This window comes from Xiphophorus couchianus, chromosome 2 (genome assembly GCF_001444195.1).
Source record: "Xiphophorus couchianus chromosome 2, X_couchianus-1.0, whole genome shotgun sequence".
Lineage (NCBI taxonomy): Eukaryota > Metazoa > Chordata > Actinopteri > Cyprinodontiformes > Poeciliidae > Xiphophorus > Xiphophorus couchianus.
Genome location: NC_040229.1, coordinates 27525468 through 27553464, shown reverse-complemented (window position 1 = coordinate 27553464; position 27997 = coordinate 27525468). Strand labels below are relative to the sequence as shown.

General features: G+C 41.1%; 2 protein-coding genes across 3 annotated transcripts; one reads left to right on the top strand and one right to left on the bottom strand.

Annotated features, from left to right (window-relative positions):
• The first annotated feature begins 44 nt into the window (after positions 1 to 44).
• acanb (aggrecan b) lies at positions 45 to 19965 on the top strand. Its single transcript, XM_028003445.1, has 18 exons — positions 45 to 134; positions 5728 to 5806; positions 6878 to 7261; positions 7472 to 7646; positions 7821 to 7948; positions 8040 to 8333; positions 8493 to 8678; positions 10154 to 10328; positions 10473 to 10600; positions 11633 to 11926; positions 12087 to 12194; positions 12325 to 12423; positions 13058 to 14101; positions 14201 to 14359; positions 15344 to 15426; positions 15509 to 15653; positions 17505 to 17687; positions 18777 to 19965. Exons 2-18 carry the CDS (start codon positions 5734 to 5736, stop codon positions 18866 to 18868), a joined length of 3750 nt encoding a protein of 1249 aa, XP_027859246.1. The 5' UTR covers positions 45 to 134; positions 5728 to 5733; the 3' UTR covers positions 18869 to 19965.
• On the bottom strand, positions 19767 to 27997 carry hapln3 (hyaluronan and proteoglycan link protein 3). Of its 2 annotated transcripts, none has more exons than XM_028003457.1 (5): positions 27908 to 27997; positions 27050 to 27195; positions 25058 to 25447; positions 23191 to 23493; positions 19767 to 23120 (listed from the first exon to the last, which is right to left on the bottom strand). In XM_028003457.1, exons 2-5 carry the CDS (start codon positions 27180 to 27182, stop codon positions 22813 to 22815), a joined length of 1134 nt encoding a protein of 377 aa, XP_027859258.1. In that variant the 5' UTR covers positions 27183 to 27195; positions 27908 to 27997; the 3' UTR covers positions 19767 to 22812. The 2 variants fall into 2 exon arrangements, with proteins under 2 accessions (XP_027859258.1, XP_027859266.1); XM_028003465.1 differs by having other exon boundaries at positions 27050 to 27190.

The window sequence follows — 27997 nt, the reverse complement described above, 5'->3', positions numbered from 1 at the left end:
CCTGCACCCTGCCCCCTCTCCTCCCAGCATCTAAATGTGTGGTAGCTGCATACAGCTTCTTTCTGTCCTCCTACACAGGCAGGAGTGAGAGGCCCCTGGAGTCACTGGCACTGGGAGCAACGGCAGAATAGACGGTACGTTTTCCAGTCCAACTCACTGGAATATGTGGACGAGGTTTCGGAAGACGCTTTTGTGACTCTTTCTGAGATTGTTTAGGAATTGCTTTCACTCTTCAGTTTGATTTGTAATATCGAATACAAACGGTGAGTTGGTTCGGAAGAGTTTGCCGTTTTTGCAAGATTTTCTTTCGGTGGCTCCAGAGTTTCTGTGAAGAGGCAGCTTTCAATCTATAATCAATGTTTGGTGATTAGTCCAAATTTGCCACTGTTTTCGTAAGGTGTTTCTATTTCGAGCATCACCTCATTCTCGGCATTTTTAAAGTTCTTCATAGCCCTGGTCAATGTCGGTTTTAAAGAAAGTCTTTGAATTTTTACCAACGCTGCTTCTGATTGGATGTGAAGTTAATGTTTTGACTTGAATCTGATGGAGAATCTATTAAGGGAACTAAATGGTTGGGATGTCAAGGAAGCATCCAAAGCTGGAGAACTTGGAGCTCCAAACGTAAATCATCAAAAAAAATCAGTGGAAACATGCAAAAATACTTATTAAATGTTATTAGAATATTGTTCCATTGAGTTCAGAGAAGACTGTCAATATATTTCTGAGATTTTTCCATTAAAATCTAACTAAAAACACCTAAATTATTAGTATTTAGGTGTATCTTAAAGATTGGAGCCTTATTCTGCCCTCCAGGTAACTTAAAGATGTTTTGTAACCTTTTCCCCTGTCTTCATTTTCCTATATTGAGTCTTTTTAGTCATTATCCATAGCAACTGATTCTAGAGCTCATAGATTTGATCACTGTCTTATTCACTTTTCGGCAATGCTGGAAAACACTGGCAGAGAGCGACGTCCCGTCGCCATGGTGACGTTAAACTAGACGCGCACGCGCTGTGAATTGTAATTTCCAGATTTTAACTCTTGAGTTGACAGAGCTTTGGTTGAAGCCACAATGCCTTTTACTGTTTTGGCCTTCTTCCGATTACGCGCTTCAGTTTGTAAAGTGACACTCCTGGGTAAACGCGTGACACGTTTCGGGGGAGCCGCCGGAACACGTCCTTGATCTCTGACGCCGACATTTACTATAGCACACCTGTGGATGGGTTGGTGAGAGCACGAGGCGTTTGCTCTCCGCCCGTCTCACTGTACAACAGTCAGTGTGTGCTCAGTGCTCCCAAACACAGCTTGTATAGTACGTGCGCTCACACACTTCCAGGCGTCTTTCTTAAAACCAGAGGCTTCAGACGTGAGTCCCTTCACATCCCCTCGACGAGCCATGAGAGCCGCTCTGTGTTTCCTTGTGCGCGCATATCAATGTCCGCTCTGTTCTGCTGCGGGGCGAGAGGAGAGTGGGTGGACAGGCAGGGGTGGGGTGGGTCTCTGGATGCCCGCCTTGTGTTTACCTTGGCAGGGTCGCGCCATCCCGAGGCCCCGCCCCTTTCAGCCCCACCGACCGTTCCCTCCTGGAACAGACCGGAGCCTTATGCGGCCCTCCAGGTCGGTCGGGAACAGAACATACCACCGTGGCGAACCTGGGGAGCAGCAGCCACCACGCGCGGCTGAATGGGCGCAGTGTGGAGCGGCAGCTGATTGGCTTGACCTGACCCGCTGGGGAGACTGACTCCCAGATGCTGGAGCGTGTCACACAGTGCTCGCAGTTAAAATGATGCGTTCAAGCGCAACATGAGACCTGGTAAGTCTCATGTTGCGAAGATAAAAGAGGCGAAAGTTTTTGTTGAGCTGGCTACAAAATGTGGGAAGCGCATGTTGACCCAACTTTGTCGATGTTCCACTAATGTCGACCAAAACGCCGTTTCGGAATTGCGGTGATTCCATTATATAGGAAACGCAATTAAAATCACGCAGGAATAAGTTTGTTCACCGAGAAGTCATCAATAAAATATGTTGGCTGCCATCATCCTCTTACCACTTCCTGTCGTCTTCTTCTTCGTGGTTTGCGCCAGTGGCAACATCCGGCTGTTGACTGTGTGACTTATGGGATGCGGGGAGAAAAGTGTTTCCATTGCAGTCTTGCAATAAACCAGTTCCAATTTCGATGCCACCAAAATGAAAACCTGCCTCATGATAGAGTTAAAACGTTTTACAAAAAAACAACAGAAGATTTCTTTCAAAATTGATGTGTTTCCCTTAAGTAAATTTTTTTTCCAAATAATTTCCATTGACCAATTATGTGGTCAATGGAAATGCAAATTATGATATATTGTATGTTGCATGTACTTGCACAAATTATTATGTTTTAAAAGTATTGACATTTTATTGGTGATGTAAAGAATTTCAAATTCTTTCAAAATAAACGGTTGATTTTAAAGTCTGTTAATAGGCATCAATATTATTTAAGCTCTCTTAAAATCTGACATTTTGTCAGATGCCCAGATGCGATCAATTTTTGTGTCGGAAGTCAAGTTTATTTGTATCCCACATTTCAGCAACAACGCAGTCCAAAGTGCCTTTAAAGATATTACACAGTAACCAATTATGAAACAGCAATAAACATTACATTATGTCAAATGCCATCATCGAGCACATATATATAAAATATACTGATCAATGTGGCCTTTGATTCCACTACCAACTCTAAACAAATGGGGTTTTTTTAGCCTTGATTTAAGGAACTCAGTGTTTCTGCAGTTTTCTGGAAGTTTGTTCCAGATTAGAAGAGTATAGAAGCTGAATGCCGCTTCTCCATGTTTAGTTCTGGTTCTGCGACCAGAACCAGAAGACCTGCAGTGGGGGGGGGGGGGGCCTCTGGAAGGCTGATGCCATGACAACAGAAAGGCTAACACTGCACTTTACCCTGAACACACCATCCCCATAGTGATGGTGGCACCATCACACTGTGTGGATTCTTTGCTTCTTTAACAAGACAATTGTGAAATAGAATCGGTGGAAAAACTGCAGAGAACCTTAATTTATAAATCCAAGGGGAAATTAAAGTATTTTTTAAATGAATTCAATTGGAAAAACAAAGCCTGAGCTACAGTCGAATGTTTTATATCAAAGCATATATGGCCCAATTGGCACCCCGAGACAAGATTTTAATTTCAGTTCAACTGTAAAAACATAGGTACACTGATAGACTCCTCTTTGTGTCTTACGTCGGTAAGACGCAGATTGTAACTGCGAAGTAGTCACAGTGATCCAGATGCCTTCAGGCATGGAAAGAATTTCAAACATTCCTAAATATTTGTGAGACTTAATGCGTCACACATGCAATAATCATACATCTGTTAAAAAGTGAAATTGTGAGATCATTTCATGGTGGATTTCTTAATACATCTGTCTTATGCAAAATGGTGTTTAGAGTTTTTGGCCAAACTCAGTCAACAGTCCATCTTAGGCAGCTATTCGTCCTGCTCCACTGGACGTGCTTTGTCCGTTGAACTTTTACAATGCCCAGATACACACACTTACTCATGCTAAATGTCATGCATTTGAATATATATAACAGCATTAATGTATGATGAGCCTTGACAGGTCACTATGACCGTCTACGCTATTTGAATGCTAGCTTCAGGTTCATTGGTTTTTACACGTCTCTGTGAGCCTGTTAATGAACTGGGGAGCCTTCTGCAGGCCCTCTCCATCTCTGTGAATGCGGCACAATGATGGCTCAGTTGAGCCCTTCAGTGGTTTTAATATTTCTGAGTGTGCTGCGTGTCAGAGCTGTGGAAGGTTGTGAGAAATACGCTGTGTGCTAAGCAGGCGTTTGCAGACGTAAGGCTGTGATCCAGAGGCTCACTGAGGCGTCCGCTGGCGGCCGGGTTGTCGGATTTTTGTAACACCTCCAATAACAACTGACGATGAGAAGGATAAATTCAGTGTGCATTGCCGCTCTAAAGGAGCAGGAGTCTTTTCCAGTGTCAATTTTAAATAGACTACCGAGTTTTAAATGAAAAGGTACACAAAAGCAAGACATCAGGAACTTCCCACCATATACAATCCCTTCAATTGATGATATTAGGGTAGCCTTTGTAGAGTAACACGCTACATGCACTAATTCTTCATAACGTGCTAGCTTATTTTGCTATTTAGCCAGGAAACAAAATGAAAAAAAAAATCAATCTAAAAAAAAACAACACATTTTTTCATTGTTTTTACAATTTTCAGCAAATGAAATGCATTTGATTTAAAAAAAAAAAAGGTAATTGAAGCTGTTCACAATTTAGCTTATACCATAACTGCATAGCTCTGTGTTGTGTTTGTTCTTTTATTTTTTTGAAAATTAAAAAAGTGTGAAACAAAAATCACTTACACCCGAGTTTCGGAACGGTCATATAAATCATCCTCAATCCTCCAATCGTAGCTCGTAGTCTCCGTTAAACAATGACCATACGTATCCAGCCATTGTACTCTTTAGTAAGGAGACATGTTTGGTGTCAGAGAGATGACCAGGTTTTGGTGTGAAATGTGAGAATCGATCTCGGAACAAAATCTTGTGAAAAGGCTGGTTGGCAGGAGGCCTCATTATCCACAGTGAAAACGAGGCCTGTACCAATATGGACCGAAAAGCCGTTCAGAGAGGAAGAATTTGTTACCCCAAAATACAGATTACAGCTGGCAAAAGCACTCAAGAACCAGGCCTGAACTTCTAAAGACATTTCCTGTATGATAAAACAAAAATGTACGTGTTTGGCTATGATAACCTTTACATCATATTTGGAGGAAAAAGTGGGAGCCTGAAAATATCAGGTGGGCTTTGAAGTACAGGGGCGGAAGCATCGTTTGTCCAACATTATGAAAGGACTTCATGTGGAAATACTAATATGTCAGGACATCATGGAAGCTCAGGTGAAAATGGGTCTCCCAAACTCACCTTGAGCCCAAGTCCATGGCCAGTATGGTTACAAAGTGGCTCCAGGACCACAAAGCTCTGATCTCCTGTAGAAATGAACAAGCAAAGTTATAGTGTGTGTGAGAGCAAGGTGAGTCACAAACATGACTCAAATAGACCAGTTCTGTCAGGAGGAACCGCCCGAAATTCCAGTAAACTACTGTACTGTGAGAAGGTTCTGGAAGGATGATCCCAAAAGTCATTCCGTTTAAAAAGCAGTTCTACCAAATGTTTGAGAAAATGTATGAAAACGTCTGACTGAAGAAAGTAATAAAATACCTCTCTTGTCATTTTGACTTTCAGCAAGTTGAAGTAATTGTGGTTATTATAACTGACCCAAAGCAGGAAAAGTTTAGTCTGATTTCATGCCAGCCTGAGGAAATAAAGGCTATGTGTCTTTTTATACAGTGTATGTATTTTCCTATGTCCAGCAACACAAAACGGGACATTCATTTCATACCAAACACCACTTGACATTTTATTTCCATCGAGCCTGAAGCAATATCCAAGCACACTGTACCGTATTCTGGATCAAAAGGAATTTAATATATGAGCACAGGAGCTGGGAAGACAGAGGCAGAAAAACCCACCCTTAAAGTGTGTGCATTAATTTAACATAAATCTTTACCACGATAACTAAGAGGAGAAAATAACAGGCACTATATGGAAACCTTATACGTGTTGAATCTTTTTTTTGTGTGTCCATTTTGATAAACATGCAGATAATCATTATTGTGTATTTTTGTATTTGTCAGGTGAAAATGACAACCCTCCTTCTGCTGTGTGTGTCTTTGCCCATAATCTTGGCAACAACAATACTGAAAGACCCCAATGGTAAGGAAAGACGATATTCTGCCCATGGATATTGCACGTCACTGTGCTAGACGGTTGAAGGGATGCAGTGTTTATGTCTTGATTCAAAGGTGCTTTGTGAGATCAGCCTTTTCACCAGTATACAAACCAAAAATCAAATTTGATTAAGATACAATCAGTTGGCATTTTTCTAAAGACAACATTTTCAGTAACAAATAGAACCACAACCTAGTTCGCCATGTATGATTTTGTCATACAAAATCAGTTGAATAAACTCGCAGGACACAAACAATAATCTCTTTTTAAATTAAATGTGAAAAAGTACTGTAATTGCATTGTAAAATGTTCACTTCCAATATCTAAATGTTCAATAATAAAATAACCATACAAAATTTCGATGAAATGAACAATGACGTCTGATTCTCGCAGAAAACATATCAGTCACTCATTGGTCGTCGTCCTATGAGCCACAAATGGCCTCACAGTCCTTTTCCAAAAGTGGCTGTATAATGTATGGGTGTGCCCTAGTATATATTTTTTTTCCAAACATTGCTAATGGTTTGAGAGCATTACTATCAAATGGAAATGAAAATAAAAAAAACCCTTTATTAATAAATGAATACTTTGTGTTGTACCACATATTTATTTCCTTGTTTTGGAAGATTTTAATTTCTTAGTGAAAATGTTTTTTATAGTTCACATTTCCTTGACCACTTGCCAATTCTGGTGGTCAACTTTCTGCTACAGTGTTAAAAGTGGTTAGTACATAAAGTAGCGGTATGTATTAGTCTATCAAAATTATTTGGAAAGGTTTTACATATTCTAAGACCAAGGCTATGCAACCAACTCTCAAGATGGTTTTTGTAACTGTTAGCTTTTTACTCATATCTAAACACGGCTGTGTTGGATTGCTAAGATAAAAAAAAAACAAAAAAAACCCTCTTTCTATTTAAAGGAATATAACTTCACATGGCCACTAGTATCATTGACATTTTTCTCCCTAGTTTTCCCTAACACAAACTTTTTTATAGTACATCTGACTGCACTCCTGATCACTGCACAAAATGCATCATCTATTTATTTTTACCGCAGATATAGTTGGCTCATTGCATGTCAGCATCCCTGTTGAGTTGCCTCTCCGTCCACTGCTGGGAGGAAAGGTAGCTGTGCCATGCTACTTCCGAGGGAGCACTGTGAATGACCCAGGAGCACCCACCATGGCCCCGCTAGCTCACAGAATCAAGTGGACCTACATCACCAAGGAGAAAGTTAGCCCAATCCTGGTAGCGTCGGAGGGGAAGGTTTATGTGGAGACAGAGTATCTGGACAGGGTGACATTGGTCGGCTACCCGCTGGTTCCTACTGATGCTACCATTGAGATAACTGAGCTAAGGTCCAAAGACTCTGGTACCTATCGCTGCGAAGTGACCCATGGTATTGAGGACAGCTCTGACGTTGTAGACATCCAGGTTCAAGGTATGCTTCAAATTTATACAACTTTGCTCAGTAAAGCATAAAGTTTCATTGATCACCCCTATATACTTCGACAAATTGCTTCTGGAAACAGCACCCGTGTTTAGTGGGTGGTTGCTAAGGAAGAGTGAAACAATTACAGTAGTTGGAGAAACCATGTGTAATGGGAGGGTTTACCAGAAATTATGACATTGACGCTCTATTTCTTTACAGGTATTGTATTCCACTATCGTGCCATCTCCACCCGCTACACCCTAACATTTGAAAAAGCCAAAGAGGCCTGCGTGCAGAACAGTGCCACCATTGCAACTCCCGCACAACTCCAAGCCGCTTACGATGACGGATACCACCAGTGTGATGCTGGGTGGCTTTCAGATGAAACTGTGAGGTACACTAACTATCACCAGAGTCTGACAGACTTGTACAACAATCTGCTTTCAGAATGCCCACAAAGTCATATTTGTCTCTATTCGGTGCATTAATGATTGGTTAAAAAAAAAAAAATGTTTAGAACGTTACCACAAACCAAATTTTGGGTGACCAAAATTTCTGTTCTCTCCAGGTACCCTATTCAGGAGCCTCGGGAACCTTGCTTTGGAGATAAGGAAAACTTTCCTGGAGTGAGGACCTATGGTGTTCGAGATGTCAATGAAACTTATGATGTGTACTGCTTTGCTGAGAAGATGTCAGGTATTCTTAACAACAAGTGCAATCTTTGACCTTTCCAATCTAAAAACAAAGGCATATTTTCATCTTATTTGTCAACTCTCTCTCCAACCAGGCAAGGTCTTCTACTCCATGTCTGTTGACAAATTTAGCTTCTATGAAGCACAAGACCAGTGTGTCAAACTGGGAGCAAGGCTGGCCACCACTGGAGAGCTATACCTTGCCTGGAAGAATGGCATGGATGTCTGTAATGCTGGCTGGCTGGCAGACAAAAGTGTACGCTACCCAATCAACATCCCCAGGCCTCTATGTGGAGGTGGGCTTGTTGGAGTAAGAACAGTCTACTTATTCCCCAACCAAACTGGATACCCCTACCCAGACTCTCGTTACGATGCAGTCTGCTTCCAAGGTTGGTGATTCTTTGAGAACAACTCTGGATTTTCAAAGGAGTCAAGAGGCTTAAATATAAATAATATCTCATTTCTGAAGTGTTTGATGTCTTTGCTAATGAGTAGTGTGTCTTGTTGTGTTCTAAAAGTGTAAATGTCTCACTATCCTGACTCCTCAGATGATGATGAAGGTGAAGTGCCTGGTAGGACCACACCCTTCCCAGTCATCCACTTTGCAACTAGCGCTGTGCCCCTCCCAACCCCAACGCCTTCACAAGGGACTGAAGAGAGCAAGTCTGGAGGAGTAGTAACTCTCTCCCCATTTACACATCTGTCCAGTGAAGATGTGACCATGGGTCCCACAGGTAAAGTTTCAATAAATGAATGAAAACAGTGTTTGGAACATCTTTGTTTTTTAAAGATATTTAGTAGAAGAGAGAAACATAACTGTGCAAAAACAGGGCACATGCTGATCTAAGGAAGTTTTATAGAAAAGCTTCATTGGGTTGACTCTAATGAAGGCTGTAGTACCGCAAAGAGAGAGAAGTGTCCCAAGAGAGAACAGGAACATCCTCTATATAGATCAGCAGCTGTAGTCTAATGACTTCTCTGCTTCTAATGTTCTACAATATATGTAGGGCATGTAACCAAAAGCATAATTTATGATTCTGAGAATAGGACACCTGGCTTCCATTCGCAACTGCTGTCATACCTAAATTTGTAATACAAGTACTGGGAATATGGCAGCTTTCTCTGCGTTGGACAATTTACTTGATGACAAGAAGTTATTAGGTTGGATCAAAACTGTTAATATTTTGATAATGGGGAGTAATACACTAATAATGACATTACCAACTGTAGAAATTCTCGGTCTAACCACATTTCTCCCAGCTGAAACCACTAAGAGTGTTGCTGCAAGTAATTTTAAAAAAACTTTCCCCCTAATACCATAAAACCAGTGCCTCTGTGTCTTTCCTCTGTCTCAGTCGCTAATTGGTTGCGGTAAATGGTTGGTCCAACTGAGCCTGGTTCTGTTGGAGATTTTTTTCCTGTTAAAAGAGAGTGGCTCCATTCCATTTTTGGCGGCGCTTGCTTGGGATGGATAAAAAAAAGGAATGGCCTCAAACTTAAATGATTATTCTACCAACTGGAATTATGAGATCAACTGACTTTGATTGCATCAGAGTACAGTTTGGATCAATTTTACTATTTACCGTCATATAAATAAATTACATTTCACGACTTTGGCCTTTTAGAAATTAGAAATGACATGACATCCTCTTACCAGAACTCCTGGGAGTAACTCTAGATACCAACTTAAGCTTTAACGAACAGATCAATTTTGTCCTGAGAGTAGGATTTTTTCAGTCAAAAATGGCAGCAAAAGAGTTTCTGTCTTTTGGTGACCTTGAAAAAAAACCCTCCATGCTTTCAGCTTCATATTCATTCATTACATTCCACCTGGGCTATTGCAGTTGTCTTTATGTTGGCAGTGGAGTGACACAGATTGGCCAACTGCGGTTGGTCCAAAAGGCTGCAGCTCAACTTTTAACTGGCACACACAAGCAAGACTACATTTCTCTGCTTCTGGCTTCTTTACATTAGCTGCCTTCTGCAAAGCTACTGCCTTTAGAATTGATTTTAAGATTTTTTTAAAATTTAGTTTTATGTCTTCCAATCGACTGGCTACCGGTTATTTCAATGATTTTTTAAAAACTATATCGCATCCTGAAGCTAGATTACTGAGGTTTGTAACAAATCAATTCACTTGACTTGAATGTTCGTACGGATAAAACAGTCCTCTCAAACGCCATTTTCTCCATTCCCCCTTCTGTCCTAGGTGTGGTGTTCCACTACCGACCCATCACTGGTCGTTACACTCTGACCTTTTTGGAGGCTGAGCTGGCTTGCCAGACCATCGGAGCGGTTATCGCCAGCCCCCAGCAGCTGTACGCAGCCTTTGAGAAAGGCCTGCACCAATGTGACGCTGGCTGGCTGCGCGACCAATCTGTGCGGTGAGCAAGACGACCAGGACATCAGCTTGACAAAGGCTCCACAAAATCCGAAATAATAAAATATATGACTGCGATGTTGTTATCTTCAACTTAATCAGTGAATCAGTGAAAACGTTCATATTTATTTTTGCTTTTCTTGTCCAGGTATCCGATTGTGTCACCCAGAAGCAACTGTGCTGGTAACCTGCTAAACCTCCCAGGAGTGAGGTCGTACGGCCTGAGACCAGCCAGCGAGTGCTACGATGTCTTCTGTTACGTGGACGGCTTAAAAGGTAAAAATCAAATATCAAATATTGGTATAAATTAATGCCTTAATACCATACATCTAAGACTGTGCAAGTGGTGGTACGCTGCCAAAATCTTGGTATAAGTTATTTGTGAGGTAAATATGAAAGAGTTTAAGCTAAAGTAGAGATAATAAGCTAACTGCTTTGAAACCTCTCAAAAGAAAAGTCCAGCATATATCCAGCAGTGCTCTATTTCTCCAGAACCGCACACAGTTTAGTTACTCTGTTATGTTAGCATTGAAAGCTAAAGGTGTATTTCTCTGAATTTTGCTCGTTTGTAGCTCTGAAGAAAAACGTTCACTTAAAGGACTGTGTGAAATATTTGTCAGAATTGCAAATATACAGTTTTTCACATTACATATTACTGTATTTTTTTTACGCAAGGCAGCCATATACAGTAAGATTTTGAGATTGAGGCTGGTGAGAACTCAAACTTTGCCATTTAGAATCCCAACTTCAGGGGCATCAGTGTGTTATTTATGTAAAGCTAAAACTTGATAAGATAAGGTGTTATGCACAGTCTGCGCCGATGAAAAATATCTTTAAGACTTAACACAGAAACACTCTTAATCCTGTTGTACGGCAATTTGTCTCTCAGTCGCTGGTGGGTGCTGTCTATAACAGTTTTAATTTACGGAGGCAGTACTTGTTATAAAAAGTTAGAAATCTAATATGCTAGTCAGGGACTTGCACAGATGGACACTAGGTGGTGCTACACTATCTGCCCTTTTCCCTCTGGAAAACAGTGCCCTTCCGAAATCTTTAGTTTTTGTTTTGTTGCGTTTCTTTTTACATTGATTGTGTGTGTCCAACTGTAGCATTTTCTGGATTTAAAAGACGATGTTATGAATGTTACACATTTTTGGAAGTTGCCCAACAAGGCTGGCTGTAATAAACCTCACACTAGCCAACTGTCCACACCACTGATGTAGTATTTAAATTAGTAGGAATGAATTGTCCATAGACTGATCTACCCCGTCATTCCTAAATGCCTACATGCGTCCCTCTGTCTGCCAGGTGAGGTCTTCTTCACCACCGACTACGACAGTTTCTCCTACGACGAGGCCGTGCAGCACTGCCAGAAGCTCAACAGCACCCTGGCCACGCCTGGGCAGCTGCACGCCGCCTGGAGACAAGGACTCGACAAATGCCGGCCAGGCTGGCTCATGGACCGCAGCGTCCGCTTCCCCGTCACAACCCCCAAATCTTACTGTGGGGGCGGAGAGGTCGGGGTGCGCACCATCTACGCCTTCCCCAACCAGACGGGATTTCCTGATGAGCACTCACGCTACGACGCCTACTGCTTCAGAGGTTGGGATTGGCTGGGTGTGGTTTTAACTTCTTTTTTTATTTTTTTTTTATGTAAAAGGTGAAAATGTGATCAAAATAGAAGTCTGATGAAGAAAGGTGTGATTCAAAATCGTAATTCATCTTAAGAATAAAGTCTGTTTTCTCTTTTTTTTACGTTCAGCTCAAATTCCTGTTGATCCCCAAACTCCCATCACCGTCTCTCAGACGACAAAGCCTAAAGATGTCAGCGAGACTACAACCGTCACACCGGTTGACGGTGCTCCTACTAGTAAGGCAAAAAGCAAGAAAGACGAGGCTTTTTGGTGCATGTTAGTAAAGTGAAACTGAGCTTTTTGAACATGGATATTTGTGTTGGAAATGTTTATATCATCTCTTCGCATTGTCCTTTTGTCTTCTAGACAAAACTACAGTTGGCTACGATGAAACCTCTGTGAATATGACCGACGTTGAGGTTATCAAAGAAACTGTTGATACTTCTTTACAAGTTGCTCCGACAGGTAACGCGGCTCAGAATGACAGAACCATAAAGGTCTCATTATGGTAAAAGCTTGAATATTTCTTAAATTAAGCTCACAGTAAAGATAAAGACATAGCACCGCAACACGTTAGGGCTGAAAAGCGTATCACGATATAAACGTTTTGAGTCAGTCGGTATTGATAATTATTGACTAGTTTTTTGTTTTAAATGTCTGAAATACTGCCAAACTGGTGACGGGACCTTTCCTGTTTTATTCGCAATTTCCTCTTGAGGTGGTGTTGTTATTTTTTCCCCCACTTTCTCCACGCTGTTGATTTTTATTTTTAAGCAGCTTTGAGGCACGGTGGCGAAACCTTAATCTGCTGCTGCTGGTAGTTACTCAACAAGTTGTTGCTAGGTAACCAAAGAGTGAAGAAGTTAGTCGGTGCCACCCAGCTAGCTCAGTTGGCCTTGAGAGGTTGATGCCTATACCTACATCTCCCAGAATGCCAGTGAAATTATTGGATATTCTATGTGACGTATTATCTGTTGATACTGATCGAGATTTTCGCGATATATATACTGTTATTGATTTATTGAATCAACGATGAAGAGTAGAAATCTAAGAATCAAGTCTTCTGATCTCGTTTTTTTGTTTCCATCCTATTTTACAGCGACAACCGTTCCCCCTCCTGTCCCGGTCGATACGCCGGGTTCTGGTTCAGCTGACCACTCAGCCAGTGGGGAGACCTCCGGGGAACCTTCTTCCACCACCAGCAGCGGTGACACATCCGGGTCAGGACAAGGCGTCACCTACAGCGGAACACCCGATGTGCTTTCTGGCGAGCAGTCTGCCTCTGGAAGCCTCAAGGAAGGGAAGGAGGGCAGTACGGTTTTCATCACATCTGGAGATATGGGGAGCGCATCAGGAGCTGAATCTGGATCTGAATCTGGATCCGGATCTGGCATCATCATACATGGATCAGGCTACAGAAGTGGAAGTGGGGACATCAGTGGCAGTGGTGATGACACAGTGGTCACCTTGGTTGATGAAGAGCTGGTGGATTTGTCAAAAACCCTCAAGAATGGCACAACAACGCAGGAGCTTGGCCAGGGAGGGATCGACACCAGCGGGGGATCGAGTGTTTCTGGATCAGGAGATGTGTCTGCTTCCGGCTCGGGCGGGTTTTCTGGCATTTTGTTTGTCGACAGCAGTGGGATTGACCTGACACCCCAGCAATCTGGGGAGCAAGAAGTGTCTGGATACCAGCCATCTGAATCGGGGTACCCCAGTGGTTTTCCCAGTGGCTTTCCATCTGGCGTTTCAGGCAGTGGCTCTGCCTCCGGAGACCCGTCTCCAAAGCACGACAAAGTTATCTACCTGATCAAGGATGACATGATTGAAGTAATCTCAGACTTTACTGAAGAGGGGCGAGGTGTGGTGGAGATAAGCGGGGAAGGCAGTGCATCAGGACGCCGCCCTGAATTCAGCGGCACTTCAACTCAAACGTCGGGAAGCGGAGCGGCTCCTACGACGGCTTACGTAGAGTTTGTACCGACTCTTGACCAATCCGGATCCTGGGATACAGCTGAGGAGAGTGACACCGGGTCTGCAGTTCATTCAGTCACACCAGAAGCAGTCTACGCCTGGCCAACAACGGCTCCGTCAGTGTCAGTAGTTACTCCGGCTGTTGTGGAGCGTCCTGATGTGGATAGAGGTATGAACTTAGGACCAATGCCATCTACATGCTCACACTAAACTGAGCAGCTGGAGTAAACTGTTTACGTTAAACAATTCTTTTCCAAAACATGTTTAGCTACGAAGGGCTGTCCTGAGGACTGGATGGAGTTTGGCGGCAGATGTTACAGACACTTTGACGATAGACTCACTTGGTCTGAGGCAGAGCAACGCTGTCAGGAGGTCAGCGGCCACCTGGTCAGCATCGGCTCGCCACAGGAGCAGCAGTTTGTCAACTGTGAGTAACCGTCTGATGGTCAGGTTAGCCCTCATGTCAAATCTGACGGTGAAGCAATCTGGTTTCAGAAGACTGAACAAAGCTAAAAGGGCAACAGTGAGTGTTAAAATTAGAGCTCTCAGTGTGATTAATGTAAAACGTTTAAGGCATTCATGTTACACAATGTAGTTTAATTGCATTACCTATTTTGACCTAAAAGCCTCTCTCCTGCCTGCAGAGGGCTACCTAGTTCACACCAGCGCAGTGTTGTAATGCAGAGTTGCTAATGTGAGTGAAAAGATGAGCGAGGAGAGTCACTGGAAGTCAGTGGCATATTTTGCTTTAAAAAACACAGCGATGGACGCTTGCATAAAACCAGTGTAGCCAGTAGCCTACTTATTGCAATGACTAAATGTCCTTCCAACTAAGCACAACCGATTTATAGTTAACATTTCTAAATTATATTTGAAACAAAATTACTTTTTTTTTTTAAAACTGCCCTGAATGTAAAACCCCCTGGAAAACTGAGATGTTTGGTTTTAGACAAGAAATGATTTTCTTTAACATTTTTAGGACAACATATAAAGCTTACAAAGTTGAGAATGGTGATGAACCATGATTAATCACAGCGCTAGAGTGTGTTTGATGTGAGTAATTTTTTTAATCAATTTTCAACACTAATAAAAAATGTGTGATTTGAGTTTTTCACATGTTGATTGCAGTATTTTTCGCTGCAGATGCATCACTCTAAAGGAATGCTGCTACTGTCTATCAGGCAGTAAAATGTTCGTTTTCCCATTTAAAAAAGGAATTATTTGTTTATTTGCATCTTTAATGTATTTCTATTGCATAAAAAGGCTTAGATGGGGGAAAAAATGTAGAAAGTGCCTTTTTTTATTCGACTAATCGTCAAAATAATCGTTAATCGGTGATAGCTCCAGCCCTACCTTGTCCAAATACAGCTGCCTATTTGCCCTAAATGTTGTCAACTTGTTTACTTTACAGCCCATGGTGACAGCTATCAGTGGATTGGACTTAACGACAAAGACGTGCAGAATGAGTTCCGCTGGACAGACGGCCGTCCTCTGGTGAGTTTGACCGAACCGCTCCGCTGAGTCGCGATGAAACCGTTAGCTAAAACTGCAGGTCTTAATCTGACGCTGTGATCAGTCTTTCGAGAACTGGAGGCCCAACCAGCCGGATAACTACTTTGGTTCTGGTGAAGACTGCGTGGTGATGATCTGGCATGAGGGCGGCGAGTGGAACGACGTGCCCTGCAACTACCACCTTCCTTTCACCTGCAAGCTAGCAGCTGGTAGGCCGACCGCTCACAAACCCACCCCCCACATCAAAACGTATTAGATTAATAATTAAACATTTAATACGTTTCTTTTTGGAAATGGCAAAACCTTTAGTGATTAGGATTTTCTCCCTTTTGTTTTATAGTTTAGTTTTTTTTTTGTTTGTTTTTTTTTTTACAATATTTGTCAATTTTCTATCTTTCTTCGTTCTTTTTTTTTTTTTTTTTTTTTTTTTTTTTTTTTTTTTACAGATTTTTGAATTAAATCCCACCTTTTTAAGGGAAAAATTGTTGTTACAGGGGCCTGTATGGCCTTTTGGTAAATGTGGGTGAATCAGTGGCGGCTGGCCAGTAGGGGGCGCTTGGGCGCCGCCCCCTTTAAATTGTTTAGATAATAAATGATTTCTATTCTGAACTGCAAAATACTTAGAAATGTATTTATTCATACTGTGTGTCCAATAGACATGTTAGAATTTATTAAAATAGTAAATACATAATTCTAATTGCTCACATTGTGCACACTTCCTATGTGCAGGGCGCCGTCCTAATGAGTGTGTATGTAGGCGCATCAACTTTTGGCAAGCAGGTGATCTGAGGCTGACTTTTAATTGGTTGTTTAAGGTTTTCCACAGGGCGCAGCGCTCTGCGTCCCGGACACACCCATTTTGTTGTGTCATTACTGGTAGAGCGTCAGTACTGGCTAATTATTTTTAAAACATTGTGTGATTGGACAATCCCCGATTCGAATCATTAGCGCAGCTGCAGTTCGTTAGGTCGATTCACGTTTACGTTTGCATTAAGCAATGCATTTTACTGCTTTCCGTGTTTGCTATTTCAAAGTTCTGGCACGGAGGCAATGTGGACAACAACTGGGGTAAGAGACTTAAAACATCTTTCAGAAAAATGCAAACGGCAGGAAAACAGCCGCAGCCACCTAGACAATGCAATGAAGCTAAGTTTTTGGGGGAAACTTAGCATAGCTGAAAGGTGCTTTTCAACTCTGAAAAGAATCAAGACTTTTCTGAGAAACTCAATGACTCAGGACAGGCTGAATGCATTGGCCATGTTGTCAATGGAGAAAAGACTAGTCACAGAGATGACTGACTTTAACAAGAATGTAATTGAGAAATTTGCAGGGCAGAAGGAAAGGAGGGCAAAATTCATGTTCAAATAGTGCTATTTTTTAAGATTTGTTTTGTTTGTTTTTCATTTGTTTGTTTGTGTGTGCCCCCCTCAGTTTTTTTAGCACCAGCCGCTACTGGGGTGAAACCATAAATAATATTAGGTTATAATGCAGTAATATATTCCCGCACTGTAAAAAAAAAAAAAAAAAACATCTTTAATTTGAGCACGCAAAAAAAATATCTGATTTTAAAAGATTTCTACCAAATTCCTGTTGGTGCACTTACTTGCACTCCAAAAAATGTTAATTTAAGGTAAAAGTAGCTGAAACATTTAAGCAATGTATTATAGGAATGTATATTCTATTTAAGGTAGGAAACACAAGAGAGCTTGCAATTTAATCAAATAAGGCAGATGTGTGTTTGTTGGGAAAATACTAAACTTGTCCATGTGTACAGGTAGACAAAAAAAAAAAAGAAAGAAACTGTTTGAATAGTGCAGCAAAATCGGTATCCAGGAGTCCACTGTTTTTGGTTTGTTTTTGTCTAATGGAGGAAAAAAAAAAATTTTCCAGCCATAAACTAGCAGAGTTTGCTAAATACTAGCTTCAAATTACATTTAAAGGATCAAACTGTATATTTCTGGCTTTTTTTGTTGTTGTGAATCTTTACCAGGAGTGCCGTTAGCCACATATGTGTTGCATTTGTATGGTAACATATCAAACTTGTTTCTATTTTACATCAGTCATGTGTGGAGCACCCCCTGAGGTGGAACACGGCGCTCCGATGGGCAGCAGCACAGGGCGCTCTCCTGTCGACTCCATCATCCGCTACCAGTGCAACCCGGGCTTCACACAGCGCCACCTGTCTGTCATACACTGTATGGCAAACGGAGAGTGGGAAAAGCCACAAGTCCAGTGCATAGACGGTGAGTTTCAAAGGAAAATTGTGTTTGAACTTTAAGGATGATGGCGCGACTTAGGCTTTTTAAAGTGAATCACAATAAGAATTATGTATACTTTCCAATGAAAATAAGGTTTCTCTCATCCAGTTCACTAAAGTTCAGGGTTCACAAGACAGAAGATCACAGTCGTATTTGAAACAGGAACAAATGTCAAACGCTTCTAAGAGTACATAGTTCCACCTGGAGGAGCCAGACAGACGCTGGCTTATGGGAGTTTTTGTCTGCACACTTTTCTTGTCGACAGTCAATAGCTACGTTTCCATTCACCATATAATTGCACAGTTTGACATTTCGAAAATAAATTTGCTTAGTGGAAAAGCGGCAGTTTCAAAAACAGTCAAAGCTTTGCCGCTATGTAAGGTGTCGCTTCATTTTTTTTTTGGCCAATCTGCAGTGGAAACACTTTTTTCCAATCACACGAGTCACGTGATCAACAAGTGGAAGTTGCCACTGGCGCAAACCACAAAGAAGAAGACGACAGGAAGTTGTCAGAGGATCATAGCGCGGCATGTTTTTTTAAAAATGACTTATGACGCATTTAAACGTGGGTGTCATTTTAATTGCCTTTCTTATTTAATGGAAACGCCGCCATTGCGAAATTTTGTTTTTTTTTCAACATTAGTGGAATATCGACCATTTTTAGCTGAAACAAATTGTCCAGGCTTCAGGGCAACATTTCCTTTCGAATACCTTTTAAAGGTTCCTAATGATTCAAAGTCGCTCAACTTATTTGTTGTCTTTTACTGTATTATAATGGAAAAATAGTCCCTGTATTTTGATTTCATTTTGGTAACATTGAGGATAGTGCGTTGGGCTGAGCATCTGTACAGACAGAAATAAACCAACAGCAGGTTAAACTGTATATAAATCATAAATCTATGCAGAAATATTCACTTCTGATCCTGCAGCTTGTGAGCTACACTATCCACAACCGAAAACTCGCTGCAGAATCAGTTTTGAGTCTTTTTAGTGCCTTGTTTTTTTGTTTGTCTGCTTTTTTGTGTGTCGTTTTTTTTGTGATGTCATCAGTATGCGTACCTTTTCTTCCCCCAGCCGGAGCCAACAGTAACAGGCTACACAAAAGGTCCCTGAGGAGAAGAAGTAAAGGTGTCAGCAGCCAACAGGAGCAGAGGGAGCTGCTCTGAGCGGGACTGAAAGGACATGCAACAGAGAGCCACAAAAGAGCCTCCTTCTAAAGAAGCATGGACACTAATACAAATGCCAGACCAAAAAGATAGCACATCGCACCCCTGTATGTACACTCAACTAAAAGCACATTTTAGACGACGATTTTAAAAAAAAAACAAACGAAAAACTGATGTCTTTGAATGTCACCTCGCAACCTCTGAAGGCTCATTCCTCTAATTTATGATTCAGCATCCTGGAGCTAAATCGCTTCCCTTTCTTTTGGCACAAAGTAGAAAAAAAAAACCAACCTCTTTTCAAGAGGCTGAAGAGTAACATGCGAAGAGCGCAGAAGGTGTTTTCAGTTCACACTTTTATTATATTTTACCATTTTTTTCCTAGATCTGCGTCTCTTAGACTTTGTTTTAGGCGTTAGACTCCTGCTATTTAGGGCAACGCGGTGGACGTCGACTTTTGGTTGCGTCGCAGACGAGTGGTTCCGTGTCGTCGTCTCATCTGGAGCAAATGGAGCCTTCGGTCTCGTTCACAGCTGTAAGCTCGACGTCCACGGTGCTGCCGGAACCAACTCGTTACGAAAACACGACTCGGGACGCAGCCACCCTGGATTGAAATAATCGGCACGCACGCACTTTTGAGACTTCCGCCATGTCTGTGCTAATCATTTGAATCCAGCGCACCTTATACAGCGGAGTGTTAGGAAAAAAGAAAGAAAACAAAATAATACAAGAATAAAGTTGTGGTATGGAAGTAGTCGGGACATTACGACTTCTGTTAAAGATTCTGGTCAAATCTTTCTGTTTATATTCCGATTTTATTCCTGAAATATTATGATTTTATGCCGGTATCAGTTTGACTTTATTCTTGTAATGCTGCAACTTTATCTTCATAATAAAAAAATTTTTTTGCGTTTCGTTAGCGTAGCCCCAATACTCGGCTGTAACCTTAAAACTGTATTCAAAAAGAAAATAAAATTCTCTTTTTTTTTTATTTTTTATTTTTTTAGAAATGGCAGGAAAACAGTGCCTTGAAACAGCATTTTTACAATTGAACAGACTCTAATGTATAATTTGTGATAACAAGAAGTGGTGCGTAACAGCAAAAGAAAAAGGAAGGATTATGATACACGTTTTAATTATTATTATTATTTTTCAAAATAAAGGGCTTTCCATCCGTCTTCCCACCAAGCCTCACTGTCGCTAATAAAGGCATCCCCACACCATAATGCTGCCACCGTCTCACTAAACGGATATCCTGTTCAGATTTGCTTTCCTAATAGATTTGTGTGGGTTTTTTTTGTTGTTGTTTTTTTTTTAAAACATATAGAATTCTGCTTCTTGTTTTTTTTTTTTTGTTTGTTTTTTTTATTCAGTACTTTATAGTAGGTTGAAATACATCGAGGTTTGTGATGACAAAATGTGAACTATTCAGTGAATATCTGTCGGGCATTTTGGAAATGTAAAAAGAAGTTTCACACACTCCTTATTTATGGTTCCTCAAGTGCGAACCGGCGCCGTTGTTTATGTCGTGAGAACACCAGCGTTTGACCTGGGACGGGTTGCGCACTGTAAATATCCGCCATGTTGTTTTTTTTTTTCTTTTTCTGAACAGCAGGATCTGTCCATAACTTGCGCAGTGCAGGCAGTTTTAACTTTTTGTTTTGTTTGTTCAAATTGTATTGTGACTTACAGTATTTATCGTGGACGAGTTTTGCAGAGCGGTTGAGTCGTCAGAGCCAGAGGAGGATTTCATGTTTTCATTAAAGCCTCAGATTGTAGCTGGATTTTATTTTAAGATGTAGCCGTATCTTCATTTTTAAGGATGAGGCTGTGAGGCATTTAAGGTCAACGCTTGCGTCAGCCATCAGAGAGAACCGAATAAAAGAGACGTGTCTATTCGGACGTAACCAGGGTTGGCAAGAGTCTGTTCAGAGTGTGGTGCAGTTTTATCGGGGCGCCTCAAGATAATAGAGGTCATAAAATATTTTTTTTTTAAAAGTGCTATCAGTGTTTTTGCCTGCTGCTGGTTTAGAAACACCTTAACAAACTAACTAAACATGCGCAACTACCGCTGGGATCTGGTCCAGATTCTGAATCCTGGACCAGATCACCCAATAAAACATTGGCCTTATTCGTCTCAGTGGTTTTATTTCTCATCTGTCAACGCGGAAGCTTTAACCCCACCAGATCACACGCACAGATTCATATAATCCTCGTCTTTTCCTAGAAACGGTTTTCCTTGAAGTTGCGACATTTCAGGTAGACTGAAGCACAAACCGGACTTTTATTTGTTTGTTTTCTTTTGCCCTTCCGGTGCGACTTAACCATGAAAAAAAAAAAAAAAAAAAACACGTAATAAATGGCTCCTTCATCGGCTGCTACAGTGACTACCTTTATGGCGGCAGCGCCCGTGAACAGAGCGGCTCTGTGCGGATGCGGTGCTGCGTCTTTGGGGAGAGGCGTGCTGAGATATGAGGTCATGCATGGCAGCAGGTTTACACCGATTTACGTTGTTTATTCATCGTTCTAGTCACTGAGGAAAATGCTGTAGATTGAAATGTAAAGGTGTGTTCTGCACAGGTAGGTGTAACGTTCCTCGTCCTGTTTTACTTTGGAAACGCCGTGTCCTCTTTACTTCCTGTTTTCTCTCGCTCCCGTCTCTGAGCTCCTTTTTTGTCTTTGTATTTTAGTCTCTTTCATACAGACAAGGACTAGGGCCACCGGATTAGAAAAATGACTTTTTAATCCTCACAATTGTAACGTTTACTTCTGAAATTAAAGTCAGAATGCCGTGTATTAGGGCCACTGCAGAAAGAAGGGAATAAATTGCTAGAGAAAAAATTATTCTGAAATTAATCCTGGAAATTTTGTAGAAAAAAAGTTGAAAATTTTAGCTTAAAAAAATTGCTAGAAAAAAAAATCTAATTTTGAGAATCTCAGAGGTTTTCTAGCATAAACTTTTGAATATGCAGCATTTCCAAAAGTCAGAAATTTTAAAGTTTGTTTTCTGAAATATTTCTGAGATTAATCTAAAAATTTATGAGCTTGTAGGTATAAATTTAGTGTTCCTTTTCCTCCTAAAATGGCCCTGATACACCTACATAGAATCCTGAGAAAAAGGTCAGAACTGTTTTTTTGTTGTTTTTTTTTAATTGGCCCCGTTCTTCTTTGGTACTTTGACGGTGAGTTGTGGCCTGTTTTGTGTTCTATTCCTAGTTTCTGGTTCTGTGAGTTTTGTGGGTTTTGTGAGGGAGGAATTCAGAGGGCGCTGGAAATTAGGAGCATCAATCAATTTAAATATGTGCCACAATTTTGTCGTCTTGTTTTCATTTTTCAAGCAAAAACAGTCGACGTGATTAGCATATCGAGCTAACACAAAGGGGATAAATGAGTTTTGTAGAATCTTGTTTAAATATATTTGCAAATAAATATTTACAGAAGGGTTTTTATTCATAGAAAATATCACAAATGCATAGACAATACAAAAAAAGGGCGTGCGTTTGACAAGAGTTCGGATTCTTCTTTTACAAGGTAATTTTCTATATTACAACAGAGTGGTTTTGTCATTCGTACTTTTACCACAGTAGCTTTACCACAGACATATGCTAAAGCAATTCTTTAAAAGACAGCGCCCATACAGTCCCAAACAAACACAGTGTGGAAATCTGTGGACGAAAGGTAAAACTGTAATAATATCCTATCAAGCAGCTGCCACTGACTGGTGTTAATGTGAATGATAAAAGCAAGTATTTGTAGTGCTGCTCCAATAGCCGAGGTGGAAATTTTCCACAAAGAAGATGTAAACATTTCTAGATTTTTGTGGGCGGGGGGTCGGATGATTTTCTGCATTGTCTCAGAGATGTTTCACCAGTCATTGAAATAAAATTTTTTTAAAGGTCACCTTGTCCGTTTAAAAAAATAAAGAGATACAGGAACTGTCTTCTTGCCTATTTGGATCCAGGTTCGTCGTAAGTCGTAAGTCGGTAGCAGTACACGCCAAATTTCATGTGTGGAGCTGGGAACCCAAAGCTACGCACCCCTGGCTGTGACGGGCCACAGTTAGCCCTGGCGTTTGTGATGGGATAACGCACGCTCCCATCGCCCAACCAGCCTGCGTCGCAGCGGTCCAGTCCCTTCAGCTTCCAGGCGGCGTACAGCTGGCCCACTTTGGCGACCCGGCCCCCGTCTCTGGCACATGCATGGGCTGCTTCTGTGAAATTCAGCCGTCTCGGGTAGTTTAAGTGGTAAACGATCCCTAGAGCAGAGAGAAGAGTGATAAGCAAAGACGATCTTTAGTTGCAGACCCGGCGGGTTTTCATACTTACCCTTCATGGAGGCCGAGAAGCAGAAAGCGTCAAATCGGTGGAAGAGGCGGTGTTTGGGTCCATAGCTGCGGAGTCCGGGAGCCGAACTTTCACCTCCGCAGCCGTGCCGTGGGGCGGTGATGGGGTACTGCACGGTGCCGTCGGCCAGCCAGCCGGCGTTGCACCAGTCCAGCCCGTCCTCCCAGGCCGAGAGGAGCTGCTCAAACGTAGCCAGAGTGGCATCTTGATCCAGGCACGCTTGTTGGGCACCAAAGAAGTTCAGATGGTAGCGTCCTTTCGGAGAGTGATAGGGGAACACAACACCTACGAAGGAAAAGCACTTTACAACTCAAATCACACTTCTTTATTTGACTGTGTCCTAAATTGCTGTGCCATTCAATCACAGTTTTACTAAAAAAAAAAAAAATTAATTGTTCTTACTATCACTTTTATCGTTATCACAATTGTGCCACAAAATATTGTGATAAAATTTTAACCCCTAAAAGAAGATTATGCTGCATTCCAGTTACCTAAGAAGTAGGAATTTGGAGTTGTTTGACGTCAGACCCCAGGTAATGTTGTTCTAGTTAAGATCTCAGGATTTCAACATGGCGTCGCACATAAACACTGTTTTCAAATGCTGTTACAAACACCATTTTAAGTTTAGAGTCACAGACACTACATGTAACACTGATTTAAGACACATTTCTACTTGTGTGTTTTATAAAATAAACATGTTTCCACCCTGTAGTGGTCCTTGCAGCAATGGTGCCTTGTGCAAGCCCCTCCTTCCGGAGCTACCCAACCAATGAAAATGCAAGCAATTATCAGATTTTTCTTTTTCCCCAGCAGCCAGCAACAAGCAGGGAAAACTTACTCCAAGATAAATTTCGTTACTAGGTCCTGGGCACCTCGCCCCTTTCTAATGCCGCCCTGGGCAGTTGCACATATTGCTCATATAAAAAACAAACTGCCACATCTTATGACTGTTGATGTGAGGAGCGGCCACACTGAAACGCGAAGTCGGCCTTACAAGTTGTAACTTGGGGCAGTGTGTGTTGCTCCCAGTTTCCAACTGGGAAGACATGCAGTGTTGGCTCATTATAAGCCAACAGAAAGAATATCAGATACAGAGTTGCTCGTAATAAGTAGTAATCATATTTCCATACAAGATCTGATTATGATTAAAAATCTAACATTACTCATCTAATTCAGCTACAATTTCTTGAAAAAATATTAACACTACTTGAAATTTGTAATATTTTGTTGTATTACACCCACAAACCAGACACCTTACAACCAATTTATCTTTTAGAAGTGCTCTGATTAATAAATAGAATATAGATGTGTGTGATTTAGTTACATTATAAATGTAGCTTTGGTTTGTTTGTTAGACAACATTAGTAAAGAAACGACATCACGAAGATCATTTGGCTGCTCCTAGCTACAACTTACAGCGAGGCAAGGAAAACAATTACAGAGAATTAGCCCATGGTAATCTTGAATGTATGGAGCCAAATTGGGAGCAATAATTCTGTTTGCTCAAAAAAATTAACAAAATTTTTTTTTAACAAAAACAAATTCAAAGCTACTTCTGATTCAGTGTTTGTATAGTTTATTTTTGTATTGAAGCTGAAAACAAACACTGAAATTGGGAAGAAAAAAAAAAGATCTAATAAAGGAGCTTTGAACATGTTTTACAGTTACAAATCTTTTTCTTTAAGTTTCAAAAATTATTTTTCAGTATTAATTATTACTATGGCCCCAACTGAGCGCCATATGGATGTTCTGTCTGTTAATAGGCCTGTTACAGACAGACATTCCTTTACTGTTAATCTCTGCTTTGTGTTTACCTCAATAAAGTACATTAGACTCAAGTGTATCTCACCCCTCAGCTCCAGCTCCACCGTCACGCTTTCATCCTCTAGGCCATCGATCACTTCGCAGCGGTACCGCCCGGTGTCGTTCAGCTGCAGCTCATTTATCACGAGAGACATGTCCCCTGGAGCCGAGCGACGCAGGCGCACTCGGCCTTTGAAGCTGCCGGAGCTGCGATGGCGGTTGCCCATGGCGACCATAACTTCAGTTTCCAAGGCGAAGGCTTCGTTCGTGGTGATGGAGCTGGCGGGTAACCAGGACCATTTGACCCGGGTCCTGCGCGGCGCGGTCAGTTCGGGTTCATAGCGGTAGTGACAGGGAAGGGTGACGCTGCTCCCCCTGGTGGCCGAGACCAAATGCTGGGGCGATTCCACATGGAGGCGAATCCCACTGAAATAAACTATTAAGATAGAAAAAAAAAAAAATTCAGAACACCAGGGTGCGTTTTTATGTACATGGACGGTTTTCAAAATTCAGTAACTTTAAACGACATGGGCTGCTTTTTAATTAGTTAGCAATAAAGAGGCAGTATTATGTATTTTCTAGGCACATAGCACCACTTTATAGCATAATCAAGTAACTAAGTTAACTTAAATTGTTTAAAAAATGCTAATCATATCAAACATGACTTAAAAGAAAATTTACTTTGTAATTTAACGCCTTGAAATTGGGCCTCTGTCTCTTTAAAAAAATTCTGCTCTTCATGAAACTCCGCCTTCAGGAAATCATCATATCATCGCTCCTCAATTAACCAGTTAGCAACATTTTTACCAGCGTGTCATTGAGAGCAGCTCCTATAATGAGCTCAGCAGATGCACCAGGGGTTTGCTAATTTGTGCTGGCTAGTCTGAAGGAGTTGAGTGGGTGGGAGTCCTGGGGTACGTCTGCTATGAGGCAGAAGCTGTAGAACTGCAGTTCTCCGAAACTGTGTCTCAAAGGCGGAGCTAGGTCCACCCAAGCATTTCACACAGCTGAATGGTTGCCACATGAGATTAAAGGATTTCTCAAGCGTAAAGGCATGAGGCCTTCAGGCTCCATTACACTCATTTTGAGAGTTTAATTGAGGCTATTAAAAATTATGCAATCACAATATTTTTATTTAATCTTTTCTTTTGTTTGTTTGTAGAAATCAGTTTTCACTTTGACAATAAATGTTTTTTTTGTAATATTTGTTTGGTCAAAAAAGGAAAGTTATGTAGAATTTTACTTAATTTAATTTGGAAAAGCAATAAAAGGAATAAAATACCCAAAGGTTGATTACTTTTGATAAACGTGTTAGAAGAACAGAGTGGTGAGGTGTTTAGTTAGCTTATAAAAAGGAGTAAATTACCATCCAGTAGTGTATTTGAATCCGTTATAATTCTTGCATCTAGCAGAACTAATATGTATTGCACAATAGTGTTTGTTTTCTTTTTTCATTTTGTAAACAAAACGTTGATTCATTCTTAACTTGCAGTTGTTAACTGAATTATCTTTCTTCTTTGCATTTGTCTGCGAAACAAATTGAGGACAATAAGGTTTCTGTTGGTTTTGACTTCCTGCCGTGCAGACAGACAGAAGATCTCCTGCACATACATTCGACACAGATTGACAGAGAGTTGAAATATATTTCCAGTGATTTAGAAATTGGCGGAATGGTATGATATTTTTAAGATGTGCTCAACGCTTTTGGGCTTCACAAATCCATGATATAATTGCTTTGTGTCTCTAGAAAAGTTGCAGAAACACAGACTCAGGTGGTAATTAAGGGGAAAGGAGGATAACACCACATCCCAAACACATAACTAACATACAGGAGACCAACATCACTCACTGGAAAATTGTTTTGATAACACTGGATGACTGCCTGAGCACCATTAATTATAGAGTACTTTGTCTTCTCACCTCCAGCCTGCCGTCTTATGATCTGATCAAAGGTTGCCTGTAGCTCACCTGACTCTCAGGCGAAAATATGCAACGCCTTGTCATTTCATTTAATCAAAGACCCACAAAAAGCACCTACTCTCTCCATTTCCATCCCCGTTGCTGATGTCCTGGTAGTGAAACCCGTTGTTGTAGCCGAAGGTCCTGCCCTGGCCCCAGGGCAGCAGCAGGTACAGGCAGGCGGCCAGTAGGGGGCGCGAAAGATGCAGCATGACGCCGTCTACACTGAGGAGAGGACAGGCGAAAATAACACTCCTCTTTACTCAACTCATTTTTGTATCATTTTATGGCATACCCATTAATTTAATGCAACGGAAACGGATAAAAGAAATATGAGAAAATTAGCATCAATGCTTGGTTAAAGCGGCAGGTTCTGTTTGTTAAACTGAAAACAATGAACCAACATGAAGTTGCTTGTAATTTATCTCCGGTTGTCATTCTATCAGCAGTGAGTAACGTGAGTATAGTGAAAAAAAACAAACACATAACCTTATTGGTGTATAAAATTATACTTAAATTTTGTATTTATAAAGACAAATAAAACCAAAAAGATTTTTTTTGAGATTCTTATCGTTTTACAAATGACAAAATAAGGAATAATATATAAATAAAAAGGATACAGCTAGTACAATTAAACAATACACGAGGCTTTGAAGACGCAGCAGGTAGATTAGGTGTTTTTAAAGTGGACGCAGTTCTTGTCGCGGGTTACTTGGACGAGAAATACATCGCAAATGTACAAACATGTCATTACCCCCATAAAATGTTTTTTTTTTTAAAGCAATTATGTTGCGTTATAAAGTAGCCACGGATTTTACCTGAGCCCCCAAACAGTAAACCACATTAAACACTGGTTTAAAGTACAAAACGTGCCAACTATCAGGTGAAGAACATTAAAAAATATATAATAATAATTAAGTCCGTCGGTGTCACTCACAGATAAGAAGCTGTCCGTCCCGAGCGACTTCAGCTCAGTTCATGTCCTCTTCATCTTCTGCTGCGTCTCGAGCTGCCAGGACTGGCCTGC

Excerpts from the sequence above, each read along its gene's own strand:
- hapln3 (XM_028003457.1), bottom strand. The coding sequence starts at position 27,182 with ATGCTGCATCTTTCGCGCCCCCTACTGGCCGCCTGCCTGTACCTGCTG. Across the intron at positions 23,494-25,057 it reads GGTGGAGCTGGAGCTGAGGG|GTGTTGTGTTCCCCTATCAC; the intron begins GTGAGATACACT and ends TTTCCTTCGTAG. Across the intron at positions 23,121-23,190 it reads CTTCTCGGCCTCCATGAAGG|GGATCGTTTACCACTTAAAC; the intron begins GTAAGTATGAAA and ends TCTCTGCTCTAG.
- acanb (XM_028003445.1), top strand. The coding sequence starts at position 5,734 with ATGACAACCCTCCTTCTGCTGTGTGTGTCTTTGCCCATAATCTTGGCA. Across the intron at positions 8,334-8,492 it reads CGATGCAGTCTGCTTCCAAG|ATGATGATGAAGGTGAAGTG; the intron begins GTTGGTGATTCT and ends CTGACTCCTCAG. Across the intron at positions 15,654-17,504 it reads CACCTGCAAGCTAGCAGCTG|TCATGTGTGGAGCACCCCCT; the intron begins GTAGGCCGACCG and ends ATTTTACATCAG.